This window comes from Dysidea avara, chromosome 1 (genome assembly GCF_963678975.1).
Source record: "Dysidea avara chromosome 1, odDysAvar1.4, whole genome shotgun sequence".
Classification (NCBI taxonomy): domain Eukaryota; kingdom Metazoa; phylum Porifera; class Demospongiae; order Dictyoceratida; family Dysideidae; genus Dysidea; species Dysidea avara.
The window spans coordinates 49,938,948-49,965,528 of record NC_089272.1 but is presented as its reverse complement, the minus strand read 5'-3'; the positions used below and the strand labels follow the sequence as shown (position 1 = coordinate 49,965,528).

Here is a 26,581-nt window from a genome sequence, read left to right as displayed (position 1 = left end):
ATAAAAATCCATGTTATAAATGATGAAGAACATTTGAATCATTGCACTAAGACTTGTGACACAATATACTTTGAACAACAAGTGCATGAGTTAAAAGTGAATTGGTTGTAACCAAGAGTTAATAAGGGTTAGGTTAGGAAATGGCACCACTTATCGAATGAAAAAAGTCCAAGTATGAGTCTCCTTAATGTGAGCAATATTACGCTTAGTCTGATTGACTGTGGGTCTATATTTAATCATCTTGAAGTCTCCAGTGTTTTACTGTACAATATAACATCTGTACAAATTACAAATCTTGTGCTTATATAAAACAACAAAGGATATGCAGTATAATATGTGACCAGATTTCACAGAACCGATCCAAATCGCACATCAGGCAAAATCAAACTAACACCACCAGTGGATAGCTACACTATCGTACTACAAGTTTTGACCCTCAGCACTACTCAAACTACACGAGGCTGGTTTTTACACACGTCTTTTCTGGGTGGTGTGGAGTGCTCAAATGGCGGTTTCAGGCCTTGTGTAGGACCTGGCTTGGCAAGAGTCAGTGGTTTACTGGTGGACAGCCTTATAATGTTGGCCAGACGTGTTCTCTGCTGATTTTGCTACATATCAGCCACTAAGGAGCCAGCACAGCCCTGTAATCTGGTGTCTGGACTCCAATCGTGGTCTGCCTCCATTTTGAGGTCTATCTTTTGCCCTCCCCGCCACCCCCCAACCTCCACCCCTTTGTGAGCACTCGTGATACTACTTCGCTCGTCCAACTGCTCAGATTTTCTATCTTATTTGGCGGGAAACTGTACAAGCAGCTACAAGTACTGGAAGTGGCTTGAAAGGTAACAGATTGATGCATCTTTTGTGTAAATTTCATACGCGTGCTTGCTATCCTTGGAGAGTTATGCTGGCTTCAATTCTTTAAAACCGTTTATCTCGGAACTTCTAATGTGCGATTTGGATCGTTTTTCCAAAATCCAGTCACATATGCAGTTCAGATATTAATATTTTCATGTTAGCTATATATGTGTCTAAACCAATGTGGAAAAGAACCAAGACATTTTTACAATAACTGTACTTTATTACACTGCCGTCAAAAAAACCACCAACACTTATGGTTCGATACAATTATCACGTGTTCTAATTGATCACTCCAGGTTTGGTGACAACAACAAGGTTTATGAAGGTATTATTTCAAGTAGTTCCAGTGAATGTATGATACTGACCATGTTTGAGTTGGTTGTTTTGCATCAGGGAGTGTTAAATCACCATCTCCAATACCATCAATTTTGATTTCATATTTAGTAAACACCTAAAATACCATCAATATACTGAATGGCACATTCATCAACACCAATAACAAACACAGAAATAGCACTGCCCTTATAATGGTAGTGAAAAAGACTGTCACTTCACATGAAACAAACCACTCATCACACAAACTGACGTTAAATTATTGCAAGTTTTAAATTATTAACAACTATAACAACTTCAGTATAGCCCATCTCTCCCTCTCAGAATATGAGCATAGAAGTGTTATATACACTTGCAGCACACCTTTCAAACAGCAAAATTTCCAATAACTATCCTTTGCAGGTATATAACAGACTTTGACACCAGTTGTTTGTATTTCTGATACTGTAAGTGACATAGAATTCTCTGATGTGAGTACTATGGTTTAAAGAAAAGGAATGAATCAATTCTTGAATATAAAGTTTCCAATAGTAATGATGCATCAGATAAATTGACAACATCATTTGCTATTGTGGACCATACATTAGCTGTCTTAGAAGTATCATGATTGGACAGGAGCTGGAGATAAAATTACCCTGTCAATAAACACATCATCAGCAGTCAGAATTCCTATATACATCTCTTCTACAAACTACTACAGCACCACCTTGTGAAGTGAGTTCCTCCAGCTTATCTCATCCAATCAACTTTGTATAATAACACAATGTACATACCAATTTAACATACGCCATTAGATATAACTCCATTAGTAGCAGTTTGCTCTTTTTCAGAACTGCTACTGAAGACAATACCTTTTACACTATACTGCTGTAGTGCAGTTTTTGGCACCTCAAATTGCAAGAAATGCTCTAATATTTGGCTATATACCAGCTTGTGCAGGGGCAGGTATACTATAGTTCTAGTTCTGTTTATACTAAATCTCACTGTTGTAGATAGTGATGTCTATGGCTTTATCCCGTAACTATATTAACACACTGCAGATCACTATATACAGTGCACTAATATTTCCACCACAGCATCATATTATATAATTATTTCAAGGCAAACTTGGACCTTTGAATTGAAGTTTGTTATGACTAACCATGAACAATATGGCTCCATTTCATTTTTCTCATATTATACAGTGTGTGATGTTCCTTGTAATAGGTTTGTCTTACGCAAGCAAGTATTTTACAGTAGCTGAAAAGCTTATACGGAAGAGAATAATCCCAGTAATTACCACCCTGTATGTACTTGCTTCAGTTGCTTGTAATTAAATGATGTTGAATACTGCTAAAAGATTTTCTTACAGAAAAGTTCATTATTTGAATTCAGGAACTTCTGTACTACACTGCGCTGTAGATACTATAGTATTCCATTTCAAGGAATAGAATTTGTTTTACAAATCATTATCTGTTCATTAATTCTCATAACATAACAATTTTGCGAATTTGGTGAATGCTCTATTAGAGTCAGTGAAAGCCCCAAAGCCGGCCATAGGCCGGCTTTGGGGTATACAAATACAAAAGAAGTGAAATCCAATTCAAAACAGCCAAGCTGTAAAAAAAGAGTGTGGCCCTCAAAAAGGCTATGGTGACAAAAGATGTGAAATCCAAGGTGGCAGCCAAGAAATGGCTGTGATGGTAGGTTAATGGTAAAAATTTTAATAACGACAATTCAGGTGAATTTGGTGCCGCTTGGTCTTGGCACAAAATTCACCTGAATTGTCATTATTAAAATTTTTACCATTAACCTACCATCACAGCCATTTCTTGGCTGCCACCTTGGATTTCACATCTTTTTCATCATAGCCTTTTTGAGGGCCGCACTCTTTTTTTTACAGCTTGGCTGTTTTGGATTAGATAAATAAGTTACACCAGTGTATAAATAAGTTACAGCATATGAACAATCAGTATGTACATGTATGTCATCAATTTTAAAACTGTACATCCACTACCAGCTAATTTTCTTAAATGTCTTCACAACAATTTTAAAGTAAAATTTCGAGTACTCTATAAAGTGTTTAGTTAAAGTTCACAATTAAAAACACTTTAGCATCATTCAACTACTGAAACGTGTGGGTTATATAATTACATGCAAGTGTGCGTGTGTTGTGTGTGTGTGTTGTGTGCGTGTAGGTATGTGTAAGTGTGTGTGTCACATTTATACACATCATATCATTGATTAATTGTCAGGATTAATGGCAAGCAAATCATCTTGGAACTTCTCATAACTTGCTGCCATTGCTTCAGGCTCTTGTGAAGGATCCAATACTGATTTCATAAAGGAAAGCTTAAACTTTCCAGGTATATTATAGTTCAATTCCTTGTGTAATAAGTACTTACAAAAATGAACTACAACAATTCCAAGAAACAGTAGAAAGCCCAAGCAGATGAGTACATCAAAAATTACAATATATGCTTTTGGCATTCTTGGAAAGAAACATATAAACAGAGTGGCAGTGCATCCCAGGTTACACCAGTACACAGAGTATAGCAAATTATTGATGGAACTTTTAAATGGTTGAAAGCAGCCAAGATAGACTAAATATATTAGCACGATGGTCATCATTATTGCTGCTGTGTATTTGGCTCGCACAGAATCCAATCCATACAAAATTGCACGTGTCAGAAACTCAAGGCCTAAAAAATAGCAACAGTCATCTTTAAACGGTGCTTGATATGCATCCAAAAATGGTTTCAAAAATTTGTACACAAACTTATATCGCATCAAATCTTTGGGAACAAGGAACAATATAGTCGTAGGCAATAAAATTAGAAGTAATATCAATGAACAGAAGACAAGTTGTACAACAAACTCTGGTCCCATAAAAGGAATGCTGGTATCAACTGCCCAATATAGTTCTGTTATGTCTGAATTCAAATAGTGAACTCTTCTGTATGAAAATCCTTTAGCAGTAGTCAACATCATTTTATTAAAAGCAAGCAAGTAAAGGGTGGCAATTACTGGGATTACTCTTTTTCGTGTCAGCTTTTCAACTATTGAGAAATGCCTGCTGGCATAAGACAACCCAACTACAAGCAGAATTACATAAATGGGAAAAATAAACTGGAGCCATATTGTGGCATAATTTGTCATACCATCATAGAAGCAAACCTCAACACCGATGTCCAGATTTGCCATCATGATTGGAAGATACATGAAACGATGTTGAGGTGGAAATATTACTTCACTGTATATACTGAGCATGTTAACATACAGCAGAAAGCCATGTATGTCACCATCTACTACAGTGAGATTTAACATGAATAAAAATAATACCAGTAACACACCAGCCACTGCACAGCCTGGTATCAAGAGCAACCAAATATTGGAACATTTCTTGCAGTTTGATGTACCAAATACAGCACTATACCCTTCTGCACATTTTCCACATATAGTGCCATCTCTGTTAGTTAGACATTGCTGCTGAGGTTCACTTAAATTAACTATCATAAACACTTTTGAACAGTAATCCATATAGCATTCAGTGCTATACATCATATCAGATGTATTTCCAACTTTTGAAATCCACGAATCAGGTGGAGTGATGAATGTACCAACACTAATATTACATTTTATGCCATTTGCTTCAAGTTGAGGATTACACACACAGAGCCCACCATGCAGTACCAACCCTGGTGGACAGCTTCTTAGTGTTATATTATATGTGTATGGTGTATCATCATTTGTAGCAGTCCTCAGGTAAAGTAAACACCAGTTGGAGGAATTGGACATTATAGTATATGTTATTTCAGTACAGCTATTGTGTACAAAGTTTATTGGATGTGATAAACTAGAATAAGCAACTTTACATTTTGTTGCATTAGATTTGTATCTTTGTGACACCACATAAACAACTGCTTTGTGATCTGATAAACTTTTTAATGGCAAAACCATATCTTGGCCTGGGTAAATGTTTTGATCAATTCTGATATTAGTAGAACAGTTTTCGTGACTGCCTTTACAGTAACACATACTACTTTTATTACTAGGGATGCCATCACAATCCGTACCTTGTTCTCTGTTATTTTCACAGTCAGTGTTCACTATCAATATGTTCTTTGAATTAACTTCATATACTGCAAACTCACTGCTGTTGTTGAACATAACATTTGAAAGTTGTACAGATGTTACATTAAACAACAGGACACTAGAAGGCTCTGAGATATTGAAGTATGCAAACCTGATGTTGCAATTAACCAGCGTAATATTGCTCACTTGAAGTTTACTGATGCTTGCAAAAACCAGTAATGATTTAGAATTGTGGCAAATGATAGTAGCACCATTACCAACAATATCTAATTGATCATGATCACTAATTTTGCATTTACTTCTTATCTCATACATCTTATGTTCAAAAAGCAATGCTGTACAAGTTTTTGTCACATTGAAATGCTTTGCATTGCTTGACCTACAGAAATCTTTATTTAACACCGTGGAATGTTTTATGTAGCAGTTGGGATAATCATTTTGAGCATGTACACACTGTACTAGTAAGACATTAGTAGCTAAAATTAAAGAAATTATAGTAGCAAGGCTTGTTGAGATGACCATGTTTTAAGCTGAAAATAAATGAAACCATTGCAATTGACAAATACACATTCTACTAATACAGTTACTGCATCTTTAGTTAGTATATGTAAATTTTTATACATGAAATTACCACAGTAAAAATAATGTTCCAATGCTACCTACGTATACTAACCCTCAGTATCGAAACAACTAGTTCACAAAAGATTTCCTAAAGTTGGACAAATCTATAAATGACTCAAATGCTGTTCAGTATTGGGGCCTGTGATCTGTTTTTGTTCGAACATAAGTAAACTAGTAGTTCGAATGGAAAAGCATAGATGAAATAAATACGGTCAGTATTTATATAATTATGTCTTACAGTATCTATATTTAAGTGCTATTATATGCAAGAATGCTATTTACAGTTAGTTGTGATTGAATTGTAATTAAAAGATTCATAATACTTTTGCAGTTAGCTGCTAGAGTAAAGAAATGTTCTCCAGCACGTTATGATGTTAAGTAGTACCATTACTCACTTTTAGTGTACAAAAAACTGCTAGTTTTAATAGAAGGCCTCTATTTGAATCATACTTTTATTACTGAAAGCAAAACTTAAAATTAATGTTCTGTGACCATAATAATTATTTTGAAAACCATGCATCCTTTTCCATCCTTTTCCTCTTTCCTCACATGTCAAAAGTCTCAATTGAATATTTTAGCTTTTCTTTTACAATATCATTTTTTGCTTATTTGGAAGGAGCAACTATTAAACATTCTTGCTGTGAAGTTTCACACCCATAGCTTGTTTTTTTCTAGGAGATATCAATGATTATATCAGACCATGTAGTAATTTCACATGCATGTAACAGCATTTAACTTACAAATTGGGTGATTTGTTCAGGTGAAGGAATGGTTAAAACTAAGTCTTCACACAATGATTTAATTGAAGAAAATTTAATGTCCAAGACCGCTTGATTTAATTAATATAGCTTAGATGATAAGAAATGAAATATTTGTCAACAAAGTGATTTGTCACCATTTTCCACATTTAATCACTCACAGAACTCATTATAAAGTTAATTTTTTATGACAGTAAATTAGTCATATCTCTGGAATGCTTCGAGATATCAAGCTAAAACTTTAACACAAGATAGATAAACACCCATGCAGTGTCTTTGAACTACAAAAAAGAAAATTATTTTACCAATATGCGGAAAAGGATGGTTTGTTTTTTAAATAGAGACTCATATTACAGTTTGTAGTATAGCAAAATATTGAGACACTTTGTCATTCTGACAAATATTCACCTCCTCTATCTGCATTTAAAGCTTGTCTGCTCTTATCTGCTCTTCACCTCCTCTAATGTATAGATAGTATAATGAAATAGCATAATAATATTATATAATTCACATAGCTAAATGATATTAGATTTTAACATGGTGTATGCAGGCATATTGTACAAAGATTTGTATGTGTATACATTTTAACTGCTGACCTTATTTTTAAAGAAGTAGGTATAATACAGTAGCTACTTGGCAAGGAATGAAAGGACTATATTATACTGAAACATCTAATTTCTTAAGTACATGTATTTATGCTTATACATGTACATAACATCTCTTGTCAAATTGCAACTGAACTTCCTGGTATACAATAATAAATAACAGTTATATACATTTTAACAGTTCTGTTTCACTGTTATTACTGATGCAGTGGTTCTTTGAAACAGATAGTTATACTGTGAGAGTATAGCATGCTTTTGATACATGCATGTACATCAGTTATCCAGGATAGGACACACCCTGTACAATGCTTAATTGATGCATAAGTATTGTAAAATTAATGTTACGTAATTAGTCTCTGGCTGTTGAATATATCTAATCAAAAACAGCCAAGCTGTAAAAAAAGGTGCGGCCCCCAGAAAGGCCATGGTGAAAAAAGATGTGAAATCCAAGGTGGCGGCCAAGAAATGGCTGTGATGGTAGGTTAATGGTTAAATTTTAATAACGACATTTCAGGTAAATTTGGTGCCAAGACCAAGCGGCACAAAATTCACCCGAATTGTCGTTATTAAAATTTAACCATTAACCTACCATCACAGCCATTTCTTGGCCGCCACCTTGGATTTCACATCTTTTTTCACCATGGCCTTTCTGGGGGCCGCACCTTTTTTTACAGCTTGGCTGTTTTTGATTAGACATCACTTCTTTTTGTATTTGTATACTGCAAAGCCAGCCTATGCCTAGCTTAGGGGCTTTTTTAACCCATGGTTTTTTTTCTTTACCACAGGAAGAAGAAAAGAACTTAAAGAAGATTTATAATGCTTCAATTATTTTTGATTTTATTAGTAATTATACAAATTATATACATATATTTATTACATGCCCATTATTCCCCACAGGATATTTTTTTGCAGCTGATCTCTCTACTGGGTGATTTGAAATGTAGCTGAACTATATACAGGATGGTTTCTTTTTCTAGCTGAACCCTCTACAAGGTGACCTCTTCTAGCTGGTCTCTCTACAGGGTGATTTGTTTCTGGCTGAACTCTCTACAGGTGACTTGTTTGCAGCTAAACTCTCTACATGGTGGTTTCTTTGTACCTGAACTCTCTACATGATGGTTTCTTTGTAGCTGAACTCTCTATAAGTGCCTTTACCTAGCTGAACTCTCTACGGGGTGATTTTTTTTGTAGCTGAACTCTCTACAGAGTGATTTGTTTGCAGTTGAAATCTCTACATGATGGTTTCTTTGTAGCTGAACTCTCTACAAAGTGACTTCTTCCAGATGATTTCTCTACTGGGTGATTTGTTTCTAGCTTAACTCTCTACACGTGATTTGTTTGCAGCTAAACTCTCTACATGGTGGTTTCTTTGTAGCTGAACTCTCTACAAGGTAACTTCTTCTCTACAGGGTGATTTGTTGTAGTTGAATTCTCTACAGGGTGGTTTGTTTGAGACTGAACTCTCTACATGGCGGTTTCTTTGTAGCTGAACTCTCTACAGAGTGATTTGTTTGCAGCTGAACTCTCTACACGATGGTTTCTTTGTAACTGATCATGAACACTCTACAAGGTGACTTCTTCTAGCTGATCTTTCTACAGGGTGAATTGTTTGTAGCTGAACCATCTACAAGGTAACTTCTTCTAGCTGATCTCTCTACAGGGTAATTTGTTTGTAGCTGAACTCTCTACATGATGGTTTCTTTGTAGCTGAACTCTATACAAGGTGACTTCTTCTAGCTGACCCCTCTACAGGGGGATTTGTTTGTAGCTGAACTCTCTACAGGTGATTTATTTGCAGCTGAACTCTTTATGTGGTGGTTTCTTTGTAGCTGAACTCTCTACAAGGTGACCTCTTCTAGCTGATCTCTCTACAGGGTGATTTGTTTCTAGCTGAACTCTCTACAGGTGATTTTTGCAGCTAAATACTCTACATGGTGGTTTCTTTGTAGCTGAACTCTCTACATGATGGTTTCTTTGTAGCTGAACTCTTTACAAGGTGACTTCTTCTAGCTGAACTCTCTACGGGGTAATTTCTTTGTAGCTGAACTCTCTACTTGATGGTTTCTTTGTAGTGAAACTCTCTACAAGGTAACTTCTTCTAGCTGATCTTTCTACTGGGTGATTTGTTTGTAACTGAATTTTCTACAGGATGATTTGTTTGCAGCTGATCTCTCTACATGGTGGTTTCTTTTTTGCTGAACTCTCTACAAAGTGAATTCTTCTACCTGATGTCTCTACAGGTAATTTGTTGCTGATCTCTCTACAATGTGATTTTTTGTAGCTGATCTCTCTTCAGGGTGATTTGTTTCTAGCTGATCTCTCTACAGGGTGGTTTTTTGTAGCTGACCTCTCTTTAGGGTGATTTGTTTATAGCTGATCACTCTACAGGTTGATCTGTTTGTAGCTGAACTCTCTACAGGGTGATTTGCTTGTAGCTGAACTCCTTACATTGTATCTAGTTTCTAGCTGATCTCTCTACAGGGTAATTTGTTTATAGCTGATCTCTCTACAAGTTGATTTGTGTGTAGCTGATCTTTCTGTAGGTTGATTTGTTTGTAGCCGATCTCTCTACAGGGTAATTTGTTTGTAGCTGAACTCTCTATAAGGTGATTTGTTTGTAGCTGATCTCTCTGCAGGTTGATTTGTTATAGCTGAACTCTCTACAGGGTGATTGCTTGTAGCTGCACTCCTTACATTGTGTCTAGTTTCTAGCTGATGTCTCTACAGGGTGAATTTTTTTAGCTGAACTCTCTACAGGGTTATTTGTTTCTAGCGTATCTCTCTACAGGTTGATTTGTGTGTAACTGATCTCTCTACAAGCTGATTTGTTTGTAGCTGATCTCTTTGCAGATTGATTTGTTTCTAACTGATCTCTCTACAAGTTGATTTGTTTGTTGCTTAACTCTCTGCAAAGTGTTTTGTTTGTAGTTGATCTCTCTACAGGGTAAATTGTTTGTAGCTGAACTCTCTCCACAGTGACTTGTGTGTAGCTGAACTCTCTAGAGAGTGGCTTAATTGTAGCTGAATTCTCTACATGGTGCATGACTATTTTATAGCTTAACTCTCTTCAGTGTGACTTGTAATGTTCTGAATCTCTACAGTGATATATTTGTAGCTTAACTCTCCACAACGTGACTTGCTTCTTGCTGAACTGTCTATAAGATTAACTGTTTGCAGCTGAACTCCCTAAAGAATAACTCGTAATGTAATAGAATTGTATAATGGAGTAAATAAATTAGCTGAATGCTCTATTAGGGTGACTGTTCTATTAGAGTATCTCTATCTCGCATTTGCTACACGGAGTTGGCTTTCGAATCATAACTCAGTGGTTTGTAATCCAATTCTTCTATACTACTGCAAGGACTTTCTATGAAGATTATATTCCAACTACACACCGATTTTCAGCTCATTGCTCTAAGCGGTTTGCCTAGTAGGCGTAAAAACTAATACTTTTTATTCATAAAAATCGATCGCGTAATTGTGACACATGTTGGGTTTTGTGTCATATCTCCGCGGTCTTTATCTCGATTCCTTTCAAACCACCAAAAGGCACTCCTACGATGGTTACTCCAACTACATAGCGATTTTCAACTCATTCCATGAAGCGGTTTACCCTGTAGGCGTGACAACAAATCGATCTTGTTTTACGCGAATAATCGGTCATAACTCCTGAATCATTCATCGGATTTGCACCAAATTTGATGCTACGATACGCCTTTTGACTCCCCTTCTGTGTGCCAAATTTCAAGGCGATCGGAGTACGCGTTTGCGTTTTATAGCAATTTTTGCAAGTGTGCGAAAAGACGAAGAAGAAAAAAAAACGAAAAAAAAACAACGAAACTTTGGCCACTTGTATCTCGGAAATGGCTTGAGTGATTTCCTTCATAATCACATAGTGATTTAATTTGCCATACATTAGTCTCAATAGTAGGAGTGCAATTAATCCCAAATCGCATGGCCTTGTTTCTGTAATTGCACTGTAAAGTAGCCAATAAAATAGCGGAATAACAGAAGCCTTTTAAGTGCAACAAGAAAGTGATATAATGAATAGCCAATCAAAGAAGCTGACAAATAGAAGCCTTTTAAGTGCAACATATGTAGACATTTTGAGTAGCCAATCAGAATTGCTGACACATGAAGCCTTTTAAGTGCAACAACAAATGTGACCAGATTTTACAGAACCGATCCAAATCGCACATCAGGCAAAATCAAACTAACACCACCAGTGGATAGCTACACTATCGTACTACAAGTTTTGACCCTCAGCACTACTCAAACTACACGAGGCTGGTTTTAACACACGTCTTTTCTGGGTGGTGTGGAGTGCTCAAATGGCGGTTTCAGGCCTTGTGAAGGACCTGGCTTGGCAAGAGTCAGTGGTTTACTGGTGGACAGCCTTATAATGTTGGCCAGACGTGTTCTCTGCTGATTTTGCTACATATCAGCCACTAAGGAGCCAGCACAGCCCTGTAATCTGGTGTCTGGACTCCAATCGTGGTCTGCCTCCATTTTGAGGTCTAACTTTTGCCCTCCCCGCCACCCCCCAGCCTCCACCCCTTTGTGAGCACTCGTGATACTACTTCGCTCGTCCAACTGCTCAGATTTTCTATCTTATTTGGCGGGAAACTGTACAAGCAGCTACAAGAACTGGAAGTGGCTTGAAAGGTAACAGATTGATGCATCTTTTGTGTAAGTTTCATACGCGTGCTTGCTATCCTTGGAGAGTTATGCTGGCTTCAATTCTTTAAAACCGTTTATCTCGGAACTTCTAATGTGCGATTTGGATCGTTTTACCAAAATCCAGTCACAAATGATGTAATACAAAGAAGGATGATGCAATCACCTGGTAGAAGTTAATGGCCACATAGAACTGGATAGATGTGTACTACAAACCACGAAGGGTGGTCACTATGTGATTAGTAGGCAATCACACGCATTTTTGTGCAATTATGGAATAATTGTACTCGTAACAGCCAAAATTGCACTCGGCTTCGCCTCGTGCAATTTTGACTGTTACTCGTACAATTATTCCCTAATTGCACTCAAATGTGTGTGATTACCTATACAAATTGGAATGCATACTCCCCTAGCTGGCGGGTAACTCTGCAGTAAATTTGGTTTCAATCGGATAAGGTATCACCTAGATACAAAAGTGTGAAAATGACGTTTTCTTTCTTCCTGTAAATATACTCACGGTGTGGCGCGCCGGCTTCTTGGGCCGCACGACACACTACCGTGTGTCTTGATATTTATCTACATAATTATCTGCTCTCTGATCATTAACTGAATGGAACTATCCTTTAATGTCACAATCCATTGATTTGTGTATGGAAGGAATTTGGTAATTGTACAAGGCCTCTATTTTCATTGGAGAGTTTTAGGTAATCTTAATAACGGGTGAACTGTAGAACACATGTTCATGGATTATCTGTATGACTCCAGGGGTATAGAGTAGGGGTTTCCAAGGAACCCCCTTTTGAAATTTACATTTCAAAGTTCACAGAAGGAACACAACACATATACTTCAGTTTTGCAACACACAAGTGAGTGAGTGACTAGTGTGTGCACAGAACAGCACAACTGTTTATAATAACATGGCACTTACATTCACCTCTCAGGGAAGGATCTGAAAAGGAGACATCAGCCCTAATAAAAGTCTTTTATATAGATACACGTATATAGTGATATTTTAATAGAACAGTCAGCCATACAACAGTCAAGAGGGTATACTCTAATAGAACAGTCATATTGGGAAACGTTTTCAATTAGCAATAACCGTGCCTCGGATGAACCTCACTGGCTACTGCACAAGGAATATTAATGTGTATTAACAGATTTACCGAGAGAAGGTTGAAAATGAACTTTATTGCTGAAAATGACGCCGATGTTGAATTTCAGATCGCTTCATTTTCATCTGAGAAAGAATTATAGGCATAGGTACTACAATGCAAACTTGAGTGTGAACTTATAATATTATTGTATTGCTATGGTAGTCTGCAATTTTTTTAGTCATTCACGAGTGGAGGTGCTGCCAGAGAAGCAAATACATTAATTGTCAGCCTAAAGTTAGAAACCATTCCTTAATTTAACTCACAATCCACACATGCTTATTATAATGTACTGTAGTAATGCATGACATAAAAAATGTCAAAACTCTTCTGTAAAGGTGCTTTTCATCATGCAATAGATTTCTACAATGATCTTTGGTGGCAGCATTTTAAGGGATTTCAATTTTTGGGGGTAATTGAACTAATTCTATTATACAGCACTACATGTACTGTATGATTACAGTATATTGACTGTGTTTTGGCTGCACTACACAGAAATTGAGAGACATAAATTTGAGACACTCAAATACAGCAGTCACTTACTCTAATACAACAGCCTTGAAATATTAGCACACTCTAACAAAACTTTCAGACTTATGTATAGAGGGAAACTTTGGCAAATAGCAAAGGTAAATATTATTATATTTGGTGAAATAAACTGTGGTGAATTCAAGTTCAATTTTTAGCTATAAAGATGCTAATCTCAGGCACTATGAGTAATTGGTGGGCTACACTTTGGAAAATTTGCAGTAAAGTACCAAATTTGTAAAAGTTTCCCTCTATATGGCATACTTGTAGCTTATGCATTTTGAAATATGTGACCGGATTTGCGAAAAGGGGTCTTCCACACACATCCAATTCTATGAACTTGGGAGACCATAACTTACCTGAAATTTTCTCCATCCATTCACCTATGTTGGTGCTCACTACTGACCAATGTTCAAGTAAGTATCATTTTCCAATCTCAAGTTATGAATTGTCAACGTTCGTAAATTGGATGTGTGGAAGACCTTTTTGCAAATCCGGTCACATAATTATATCTTTGAGAATACAGCTTGATTTTTTTCACTGAACATTGTTGAAAAGCTATTCATAACTCTGCCTACAAAGACCAAGTTTGTGGCTACAATGTACATGCACAATATGTCTCACTACTGGAATATATAAAATATCTGCACTGTGCTACAAAGTCATAAGCCCATGGTCTCATGGATATAGCATAATGACATAGAAAGTTAATGAAAAATTTTCACAATGTGAAATTTGGAAGATGAAGTTATAAAGCTTTATGTGCCCATTTCTGCTATCCTAGTCATATAAAAGCATGATTCGCACAAACTTACATAATGCATCACACTGCATATTAAACAGCAAAAGAACATGCCAGTGATCGTAAGCATATATTATATTATATGCATGCATGTATGCACACACACACACACACACACACACACACGCATACACACACACACACACACACACACACACACACACATGCACGCACACACACACACACACACACACACACACACACACACACACACACACACACACACACACACACACTACACACACACACACACTACACACACACACACACTACACACACACACTACACACACACACACACACACACACACACACACACACACACACACACACTACACACACACACATCGGGCATATCCAGGATTTTTTCATGGCGTTTTCCAGATTTCATGTGGTAGTGAGTAATATGTATAGATGCAGGAGAGTCTGGAGACACAGCCCCCAGCCACTGACAAATTTTGACCATTAAAACATTTTATGCTTAAAACTTTAGTAAATTCATAATATGTTCGCAATATGCTTCTCTTAAGTCCTAAATATCATCTTTTATGGTTTATGTATTTGGCTTGAGAGGTATTGTATGTAGTGTTCTAAGAACATATCCAAATTCTCAATAATTAAGATTTAGCTGCTAAGCAATTCTTTAATTCAACTTAGTTTTACATTCATGTCATTCTTGTATTCTGTTATGAATGTTCTATTGGAATAGTTTAGACGTCTATTACAATACATATGACTGCTCTATTAGAGTATCTCAATAAGTACATAGCTACAATTGTTCTCACTTCATCCACTGATGAGAAATCAATGTTAGTTTCCAAGAGAGTACCATCAGGAATGATGAAAATATACAACAAATTGACAGCAATAAGTGTAAGCATGTGAGTCCTCGGGCAACATGTGACTACAAATAGACAACGAATTGAACCAATGAAGTACATGGCAAGGAAGTGCTTAATCTAATTAGTATTCCACTCTTTACAACCCCCTTGCCAGAAAAAATTTACCTAGAAGCCAATATTATACTGGCAGAGGAAGCATCATGTAGACATTTCGTGATGGAAGACTTTGATGTTCTAAATACAAAATATAATATATTAAGTAGATTCTTGGTAGTGGCCCAGCACAGTTATCTCAATTGTCTCATAGTAATTAAAGATGTCAAGGCAGTAAAATTCAGCCAACAACTGAAGATATTCAACTGTTTCCTGTCTTGGGTAGCCTGAATATGCTGAGCAGAGTCAAGGGGGAATTAGCAGCAGGGATGCCAGAGAGATAGATAGGCTCTGGGAATTGTATATCTATATCATAATGTCTGGACGGTAAGTAGATTATCAGCAAAGAATTCAGAAAGTGTAGAGGCCAGAATGGAAAGAACTTGATTTTGCCTGTAAGTATGCCGTTGCTGGTTTATATTTAAAGCAGTAGGGCAGCTGCTTAAAACATGGGCAGTCATAGGACTATTTGGGTCACAAAGCGAGCACTTTGCATCACATTGAATTGACCACCACTGTAAATTAGCAGCTGTAGGCAGTGTATCAGATGCTGTATGCAGGAGGAAGGATAGTTTACCGGGGTGGAAACCTCCCAATAGCCGATTCCAAGTTTTACAGAAACCATCTAAATCAGCTGAACCTTCAAACTTGGACTTGACAGTCAGTGTCTGTAAGTGATCTTTACATTGATTTGCTGTATAATCTCTCAACAGATGTTTAGCTTTGATGTATAGGGATCGTACTGATGGGAGTACTGATAGCTGTTTTTGAGCATTCAACAAGATGGAATAATCATTATTTTCTATTTGCAATGCAACATTGCCAAGCTGTAACTAGAGGCCGAGTTCCTGAAGCTGTAAGTCAGCAGACGCACTGACACAAGCTACAGTAGTAAGCTTAGGTTGAGATATGGGTAATGCTTAGGCAACAAACTCCAGGGTAGTACAGTACAACACGAGTAACACTCCTGGGTAAATTCAGCCATTTTCTTGTGTCAATAGATCCCAGCTTTGAAATTGACCAGCTGGAGACACCATCAACACACAGGTGAAATTGGAACAATGAAAGTTAAGCTTACGATACGATACCCTGCCAAAGTTCCTCTGTACCGTATATTTTCTCATACTAAATCAATGGCAGAGGAAGTGGTTGATGTGAGGGGTGGTTGACTAGAGTATAGAATCTCTGGTGGCAGGGGGTCTGGGGGTGCAACCCTGCAGAAGCTGTAGCCATTTCAGGTTTGCAATGTCTTAAAGTTTACCAGAATTAATGTATAAGTACAATTTTAAGCATATCAATAGGGATGAGTCTATTTTGCTTTTTTTCTCACCTATTTTTCTTTCCAGCAATTCTTTTTTTACCTACCTATTTTGCTCAATATTTTGCTTGTCAACAATCTATTTTGCTCCATAGTTGGTGTACAATGTAATAATAATAATTACATGTAATAATCAATAAGCACTGTTTACATACACTATGGTGTTTAGATATTAGTGATTGTATCTTAGCATGATTGATGCCTCCATATAATCCTTTAGTGAATTTCCTTGTAGGTCACCAAATCCTGAATTCAATAGTGAGAACACCCTTTCTGCAGCAGCCGAGGAGGGCTGTATGGTCAAGACCTTCTTTACAGCATTTGACCATAAAGGCAAATCAGTTGCATTGAGCTTCCACCATTCCAGAGCAGCAAGTTCATCACTAATACCATCCGCCTTAGCTACATAAGAAGGAAGTTCAGCCTTCAAATTTTCAAGCTCGTCATCCTTAAAGAAGGGAACAACCTGCAATGCATTTACATGAGAAACATCTGGCTTAAGCATTACTATCTTGTGCGGATTGAAAACTCTCACAGCCTTAAAAACTAAAATTTGCTCCTTTAAGGAAGAATCTAGCAGTTCTTGAAAGTAATCTAGAGCTGGTTGCATACAGCTTCGAGCATAGCTGCGATGCCTCTGCTGTGCAGTTGATTGAGTAGTGATACTGCGAATAACAGCTTCAGTGTTTGGAGTATGAGCTGCCCTGACTGCTGCAACAACAGTCTGTACTATTTCATAAGCTGTGAAACTCAGTGGCCCATCTCCTTCAAGGTTATATGTAGCCTTAACAAACACCTCCCCCCAATCAATAACAGCAGCAAGCTCAAGCTTTAAGTGTTCAAGCTTTTCACGGTCAGTTAAAATAGCTAGTAACTTTGGACGAGATGCAGGGCCTAAGTCTGTATTTTCACTTAGGAATGGTTCGATATCACCAAACTGGAGCATTATTTGCTTAAAAATTTCCCATTTGCTCCACCACCTGGTAGCACTATACGATGCCATTGCCTTTCCTGTTTGTTGTTTCCATAGAAATTTGGCTTTAATGCTATGTGAAAAAAGTGCTAGCCAATTACCAATAAACTCAGTCAGGGTTGGTACTTTGAAGTGCTCTCCAACACGATCAAAAGCATGGCTGAAGCATCCAATATCTATTACATTAGGGTAAACAATCTTCAATGTCCTCATTGCTACACTGTTAACAGATGCTCTATCTCGCATAGCAGCAATAAGATGGCTGGAAGAAATGCTGTAGAACACTGAAAGCACTTGTACCAATTCGTGTGCAATTTCTTCCCCAGTGAGAGATTTTGAAAGCAGTTGGATGGCTAGAAGCTGCTGTTGAATTTCAAAAGAATCATTTACAAAGCGCACTAAGACTGCTAATGCCTCTCCACTATGAGAGGTACCATCAAAAATGACACTCAAGAACTGACCCTGGAGTGATTGCTTAATACGTGCCTTTTCTTCTTCTAAAATAAAAGGAATAAGGTCAAACATAAATCTGCGATCTGTAAGGCGATAGCCTGTCTCCTCAAAAAGACTACGAAACTGGTCAACCTTACTTAGTGGTACACCCGCTTGAAGAAATGTTTTGACCACTTTGACTCGGAAAACCTGCTGTTGTTCCGGAAGAGTCTCACCTCGCCCATGAGCTTCTGCATTATACCTTTGCAGAGATTGTGCAATGTCTGAGTCTTTAACATTCCTTTGTTGCAGCTTTTTCTTTCCATTAGCATGTTTAGTAGACTTTAAGTGATACTCAATACTGCTCTTTTTGAGGGGTAACTCTTCCCGGCATCCTTGGCAAAAAAGCTTTCCAGTAGCTACAGTAAAGGGTTCCTTGGAATATTCGGTTACTCTTTGCTGGGGCTTGATCGTTTTTGGGTTGCTCTGCGAATTCGAATGTAATGCTCTCTTCCTGCCAGCTGGTGGATTTTTGGCAATTTTTCTCTTACGAGAGAAGTCAGATGCACTTGGTGCCTTTAGCACACTAAGCAAGGACACTCCACTAGACGTTGGCGTCGTTGAGTTGCTGGCACTTCCGGTAGAACGAGTCCTCGAAGTTGTACTAGTCGAAGTTGTTGTAACATCTGACTCGCGAGACGATTCACGGTCATCATCATTACTAACAATGCTAAGACTGTCATCTACTTCACTAACATCGCTTTCAGCACTTGAACTGTAGTCAATGCGTTCTATCACATCCATTGTAGACACTATTTCACACGTGATTATTCGCTAACATGTATTGTGGGTTCGCCTTCGGGTCAAAGTTCAGCTAGAGCCATACTCATTTAACGTACGAGTGTTAAACGTAGCTATGGTAAGTTGTTACTTGTGTTAGTTATGCAGTTACATTCACACTGTCTGAAACAGATCTGAGATTAACAAATTTTGCTTATTTTGCGCCTATTTTGCTCGATTTTGCTCCTATTTTGCTCGATTTTGCTCCTATTTTGCCAGCATTTTGCTTGTTGCTCTTGTATTCCTATTATTCCAATAATTTTGCTGGCGAAATCGACGCATCCCTACATATCAACTAAATAAAAAAAACAAGTTTTTAGTCAAAAGTATTTAAAACAGGCTATATAATTTTGCAGTTTATAATAACTCTTTGGCAATGTTGACTACAGAGTTAATAAACATACAGCATTTATAAGCAGTTCAAAATAGCCTTTAGACACCTGGAAACACTTGGTACAGTGGTAGTACACCAAGTCTCTCAAGTAAGAGGTCAGACTACTTTTAGAAACACGTTTTTATGAAGCACTTTGAATGCTCTATTAATATGAGTTTTCCATTTGAGTACAGTACATTGATTCTTCACAGTTTTCAGCCCCACTCCAAGAAGGAAAATTTTGGCAAGATATCATTCTGAGGGGGGCCTTCAGCTCCCTAGCCTCCTCCCCTTTCTGCCGCCTATGTACAAAATCACTTTATTAGATTGGAAACTGGGTATCATTCCTTCTAGAGACAATTGCTTCAACCGAAAAGGAAAGTTCTATATCACACAATCCACATCTTATACCATAAGTACAACCCATGAGCCTTTTGACATTTTGAATAGTTTAGCTCATTGCTTAGTTACCACCACAATGCATATGGGTAGTGGTTAATATAGTTTCTGTAAATCTATAGCTTATACTACTCCCATGAATGGGAAGCAAATCAGTTGCAGTAAGCAAGTCAGACAGACCGTGTTTGCTTGCAGCCTTCTTTGTAGCACTTAAAGAGACACCTATTATCTTCCCAAAAAATTGCATATGTGATGGATCTAGTCATTCCTTTAGATAGAGGTAGGCTAGGTGCCATTAAAAAGGAAAAAAACATACTTTGGAGGCTTAAATGATTAGCCTAAATCAGCCGCTTTCAGGTAACTTAATTGTAAAATAGACTTATGAACATCAAAGTCACATTATCAGCATAGCCTTTAAGAGAATGTTCCATTGAGCCAGCAATTTTTCGGAGATGGCTTTGGTAAAGGTAGGTTTACCATCTAAGGGTACAAATTTCCTTGCTCTTTTAGAGCATGGTTTCCATCCTATCTCATGTAGAGCGACAACCTCAGAAACCACATGATCATCACTGTCATCATAAACAAGATTTATCTACGAAACACTGGTCAATTTGTGCTTTGTACCTTCCAGGAAACTCCTCTCCAGCTTCTGTCCATTTCACATACACAAAGGAATTGATTGGAGGAGAACTTATGAGTTTTCGATTAATACGATATCCATGTGGATGGTTTAGTCACTAAGTGAGCCAGTCAGCAAGATGGGATTAAACGAAAGTAAAAATATCACAGAGAATAAAATATCACCTTGAAAAACACCTCTTTGGAATGGTATAGGATTAGTTTCCCACTATTACACTGTAACTATACTACCCTGCACCATTTTAAAATCATTGTGTATATTTGTGCTGCCAAACTAAGATAGGCTGGTGTTTTGGCTGCACGCCCACAAGTTGAAATTTCAAAAGGGAGTTTCCAGGACCCCAGGAAACCCCCAAAATGTACTCCTGTACACATACATATATATATACTATGTACATATAACAGTTGTAAAGTTTTAATAAATTGACTCCTTTTTGTATGCTTCATCCTTTGCTTTATTACTAAATAAATCATAACTGCATCATGATACGTACTTCAAAATCTAAATGTAGTAGTTTCTTTGAGCGTATAGCTACCAGCCTGTCACAGAAACAAATTCATACCTGTATCAAAGAATGCACTGGTTGCTACTAACAATAAAGTTAGAGATGCAGAAAGCCAAGTTCCCATTGTCTACAAAGACTACAAACTGTTGTTTTAAGCCACTAATAGACATAACACATTGGCACTAGTAAAATAATTTACTGCGGTGGATACCCAGTATGCAAATTCATAAAGTAGGTTACTACATAATTTGGGATTTGTTGATGAACAATTACACATAACCATATTCAAATATTTTACAAACCTACTGTGGAATTCTTTGGTTATCCTTAAACTGTGATAGTTCTTTGTTCTGCTGTAAATGAGTTTCATTGTAGTACTTTATGTGTGTATACCAAACCTCTGCTAGTGTCTGTATGTCATGATCAGGCAAGTGCATTAAACGGCTGAGATTTGTTGGCTAAAATTCTGCACAGCATGGAATCAAATTCATCTGTGTACATGTATCCTGCTTAACTGAGATCTTGGAACTACAACGTGATGATTTTTGTTCAAATTATGTGCACAATTGGTGTGGTGATATGTGACGCATATTGAGCAAAAAAGCATTTAAAAGCTGGCATGTGCACTATCAAAGGAAGTCATGATGAGTCTAGTTCTTGTGCACTATTTGTAAAACAAAAGAGCCTGAACAATTCTTAACAATGAACTAAGTACTCATTTTGTAAGCTCTCTGTGTTGTAAAGGACCAGAAACAGAACTTTGTTGAAATCATTATTTTTTAAAAACTACCCTACCACTATTACTGACATGGTATACTAACTGCTAGCACCTGTTAACATAACCAGGCACAACCCAGGCTATTACTACTCTCTCTGTAAGGACATGTGGCTGAAAGGCATTTTTGTGCCTTGGGCGCTTATGAGCTCCTGACACTATGAATGACCAATTTGACCACTTTAATTTAAATTAGCTCTGATGTCATTGCTTTACCGGCAAAATAATACATGCACTACTGTAGCTATAACACCTTTAGCTTAAGTTGAGAAACTTTACTCCACATGCATGTCTATGTTGCCAGCTACACCATGTCAGTGATGATGACATCTGCAGTTAGGCATACAGATCTCCAAACCCTAAGTAAATCTAGATCTCTTGGTCAACATAAAAGTGTGATACCAATAGCTGTGATTCTGTCATTTTACTTGCTAAGTTGCAATTGATTGCCTGCTTCAACTGTGTATCATCCCCTTCCATTGATGCAAGCCATTCAACTGTAATGCAATGTTACAACCAATAAACCACCTACCTACCATGTAATGCTAGGATGGCATCAACCTTGTCACTGTATGGTTTATTTTATCTTACTTGCACTGTTTGTGAATTTTTATTTTGTGATGGTACTACTGTTACCATGCTATACCATTACCAAAATGCTATACCTTTACGTCTTGGTAGTACCCATACAAACAGCACAATATCAGTAGTACATTAATCCCCTAGTTGTAAACATTGTTGACATCCTTTAAGTTTGCGCAGAAAAATACCCAATTGCAAATATTATAGGCTTGCCCTTTCAACCGGCACCTAGCTATAGCAAAATATGCAAAAAGCTAGAAAATGCTAAGAAAAGATTTCCTACATGTTGACACAAGCAGAAGATTCTACGTTTCATGTAGTGCAGGGTAAAAGCTTGAGTTGTTTTGTGTGATTATAATGGCTGATTACTACATACATACATACACACACACATACACACACACACACGCACACGCATACACACACACACGCACACACACACACACACACAAACACACACACACACACACACATGCGTTGTTTGCTTATAAGCTAGGATTCTATTAGCACAATGGTGATGTCATTCCCATAGATTTATAGCACCATAGAATTTATCTTGATAGATTACTTTAGTCTAAGACTACTTTTTCTTTGTTTCTCCGCCCCCCCGCCACACAATAAGAAAAAAAAGCAGTCTGGGAACGAGACTAGGTATGCAGCCAGTTTGTCTCGAACTTCGTCACTATGGTTGCACAGGGCAAGGCAGCATTTTTTTTGCCACTAACTACCGGCAGTAGCTAGTTAAGTCCACAATGAAGATTTGTATGGAGGTTATATTTGGTGAACTGTGGCTGAAACCATCTACTACTGGACCGGTACTGAACCAAGACAAATCCTATGCATGGGAGGATTATCTGTAGTATTTATTCCATCATCTCAGGCATTTGATGAGCTTCATGCCCTTATAAAAGTTTAGCCTACAATGAACATAAATATAACTATTGAATGGATTAATATATGCAAAAAATCTTTGAAAAAGTTATGCATTGATATTGCTACAAGTACACAGCTAATAAGCTAAAATACTAATATATGTGTCAACTACATGTCTAAGGCTATAGCTACACATGATATTTAGAAGGTCTGGTAAGATCATGATTCTAGTCAGTCGGTAAAGAATACTTCACTTGCCTTTGCCTTTGGTAACAACAGTCGCAAGTTTGGCATTCAGCTTAATGTTCTCTGGTTCTGGATCAGTAAAAGCATCCAAGACCGTTTGGTCAAACTCGAGATTTACTCCGGGGCGGAAAAGGAGGCAATGGGTTGAGCCACCAAAGTGGAACATTCCTATTTCTTGCCCTTTCTTCACACGCTTTGGTCCATCCACTGGAATAAGATCAGAATTTATCTCACAAGTGGATACTTCTGACATTCCAATAGCCACAAAACACATAAGCCCAATGGCAGGGTTGTCTGCTTCAATGAACATTACTGAGCGTGCAGCAACCTGGCATATGTAACCTTGAGATTTGTCTGGAGAGGCTTCGTCTTTGCCTACACTGAGTGTGGCTGAATAATAGGTTCCAGGAATATTATATGCCTTGATAACCTTTCCGTCAATGGGGCTATGCCAGCGATGATAGTTCAGCGCACTGAGGAAAGCTTGGTAGATTGTTCCACCAACAAACTGGCTAGTATACTCGTCTTCGTTAAGCATGTGCCTCAGGGAGTACCACTGTTCCTTGATCCAAAATTCATCCTTATACTGCACATCGTATTGCAGATCATATGGAAGGGACTCGCATGCACTGCATATTACATTCATATCATCGGGACAAGCAACTGGACGAACACCATCTTTGAACTTGCGAATGAAAAAATCATCCCAAGACGTGTAGCCATAGTGTGGAGCACTCGGGTCACACTGGAACTCCTCCTTAAAATTGGGCATTGCAAGTTGCGCGTTTTCACCGAACCATCCCCAGGGCTTGTCTACCAAAACATAACAGGACTGTGGAGACTTCAAAAACTCGCCCCACTTGTTGAGCACTTTCATCCAGTAGTCGTTCGCTTCCTTGTTCAGAAAGGCCGCGTATCCGTTCACAGTTCCCATCGACCAGTTCAAGATAACGTTGATGGGAAAGCCAACTAATCCGTAGTCGTTATACCTAGGAGCCCAGTTCTTCATGATGAAGTTGACAAGAAGGAACATCACTTGATAGCTCTGAATCTGTGGCGTTTCCGTCGGCGTCTGGCTCTCTGTCACTTCGGTGAACATCTGGTTGTACTGCATATGAAGTGTGGGATCTTTATCAACCAAATCCCAGAACTCCTGTATGAGAGGATCCAACCAGTCCTTCGGGAGCACGAAGTTTTTATCTAACTTCACAACGGTCTTCTTCTCCTTGGAATATTTCTGCTCTACCTCCTTGATGAGATCATCCAGCCACTTCTTTATATTCTTTTGATCTTTCGGTAGCCAGTGGCCAATACGGTTTGGATACTTGCGCTTCTTATTTGCTTTCTTAGGCTGAGACATTTCTAGTAGTACGTAAGTAGCAAGCTGGCTAGCTAGATATGAAATGCGAAAAGGCACCAGAAAACTCCAAACGGTGATGCAAACGACGATCAGGACTGCATGCACTGTGCTGCGCAGACCAGCACAATTTATAGCAGTGCTGCAGTTTTACGTCATTGTTAGACACGCAAAGGGACGTTAAGCATTAAGCTACTTAGCAGCAATTACTTTAAGCATTACTTAATGACGTCATGGATGGATTAGCTATGCAGTTGTGCCATCAACAAGAGCCGGCCTTAGGGCAAAAGGGGCCTCCAAGATCCAACTAAAAAAAGGAAATTTAATTATGCGTTAAAATGCTATTCACAGAACCATAGATATTATAGAACCAATTGCACTCACACTTGACTCAGCCAACAAAGCTACTGTATGATATGGATTTGCATGAATACCGTCATTCTATATTAATTTTGCTTTCTGCCATTTAAGGAGGGGCCTCCAAATTTTGTTTTGCCTAGGGCCTCAAGGATGCTAAGGCCAGCCCTGCAAGGCCATCAATATTAATACAAAAGGAACCACCACAGTGATTAAAGCAAGTAATTCTCACCTCTTGATGTATACTATATATGTGACCTGGCCTGCGAAAACAGGGCATGTGGGCACAAACTACATCCCATCTCTCTACAGGTCATATCTCAGTATTGGAAACATATATTTTCATTCTGTAACTTGCATTATGATGCCAATTAAATTCCTACTAAGAGTTGAAAATTGCAATGCCATAGCGTAATGTTACAAAACGTTATGAGTGATGAAACTATGAAAAAGTAGGCAAAAATCATGTGCCCACATGCCCTATTATCGCAGGCCCAGTCACATATGGCTTTACATGAATAATAAACAATGTGTCTACAACATTGAGGTGGTATTAGTAAAATGCTTTAAAAGAAGCTCTATAGTTACTATGCCAATAATCTATTTTGGTTATTGTGGTTTACTGTATGATGTACAACACCATTTAGCCACTTATTGTAGCTTATACAGTAAATGTATAATACAGCTTTAGTAGATGCACTGTTATTATTGTAAACCTTTACAGTGACCAGCACTGAAGATCTGACAGCAACATGTGCTGCAGCCTTTGGATTACATAACCTAATAAACAGAGATGGAGACTTTAAGACAAGTTACTTAACTAGCTGCTACAAAATAAGGTGAAACAGAAAATGTAAGAAAAAAATCCCTCCAACCCCAGGATTTGAACTTCAGGCCACCCAATGTCTAGTCAAGTGCTACACTCAGTCTCCTCCAGGATGGATGGATTTTCTTCCTTTAAACCTACAGTAAGTATAAAAGCTTTGTTGCATACATACAGGTGAAAAATTTATATGGCATTGGGTTGTTTGAAATTTCCATGATAGCTTACATGATTATGTTACCTACAAAGTATCTCAGCCTTAGAGAGAATATTTTTGGCACCATCGTGCAAGGAGCGGCTGGATTCGGCAGACTTAATTAATTGTTTGTCTGTAGCAATTAGAGCAGCTTATCTTTCCTTGCCATACCTACTCAGGTCCTTTTATGGTTGCATGAGCCCAAGGGCTCACCAGCGTTAGCTAATTTTAATTTCACTGTACATGCTTCATGTCATATTATAGTGTGACAATGGGGAGGTTATAGTATACGCAAGTTGAGCTGAATCTTGAAAAATAACTAATCAGTGGAAGTTGGATTTTTTTCAAGACAATTGACATTTCAGCCAACCAGATGACTAGTGGTGTTGTCAACACACTGACATGTGTGGCTAGGCTCCACTACAAGTTTGGGAAAGGGTTGTAGTGGATACTGGCTTTTCCATAGGAAATTTAAATGCTTGACCGTATTA

At 37.8% G+C, this 26,581-nt stretch overlaps 2 protein-coding genes and 1 non-coding gene across 3 annotated transcripts; all 3 read right to left on the bottom strand.

The window, feature by feature from the left end:
* Nucleotides 1-3,110: 3,110 nt before the first annotated feature.
* Nucleotides 3,111-7,356, bottom strand: LOC136250841 (uncharacterized). Its single transcript, XM_066043170.1, has 3 exons — nucleotides 7,241-7,356; nucleotides 7,053-7,104; nucleotides 3,111-5,795 (listed from the first exon to the last, which is right to left on the bottom strand). The coding sequence occupies exon 3, from the start codon at nucleotides 5,785-5,787 to the stop codon at nucleotides 3,415-3,417; it is 2,373 nt and encodes a 790-aa protein (XP_065899242.1). The 5' UTR covers nucleotides 5,788-5,795; nucleotides 7,053-7,104; nucleotides 7,241-7,356; the 3' UTR covers nucleotides 3,111-3,414.
* Nucleotides 7,357-12,925: 5,569 nt separating this feature from the next.
* Nucleotides 12,926-13,064, bottom strand: LOC136242223 (U4 spliceosomal RNA). Its single transcript, XR_010694512.1, has one exon. It is a non-coding gene; the product is annotated as a U4 spliceosomal RNA (small nuclear RNA).
* A 10,124-nt stretch (nucleotides 13,065-23,188) lies between these two features.
* On the bottom strand, nucleotides 23,189-24,837 carry LOC136267698 (uncharacterized). Its single transcript, XM_066062850.1, has one exon. It carries the CDS (start codon nucleotides 24,715-24,717, stop codon nucleotides 23,362-23,364), a length of 1,356 nt encoding a protein of 451 aa, XP_065918922.1. The 5' UTR covers nucleotides 24,718-24,837; the 3' UTR covers nucleotides 23,189-23,361.
* Between the last annotated feature and the right edge of the window lie 1,744 nt (nucleotides 24,838-26,581).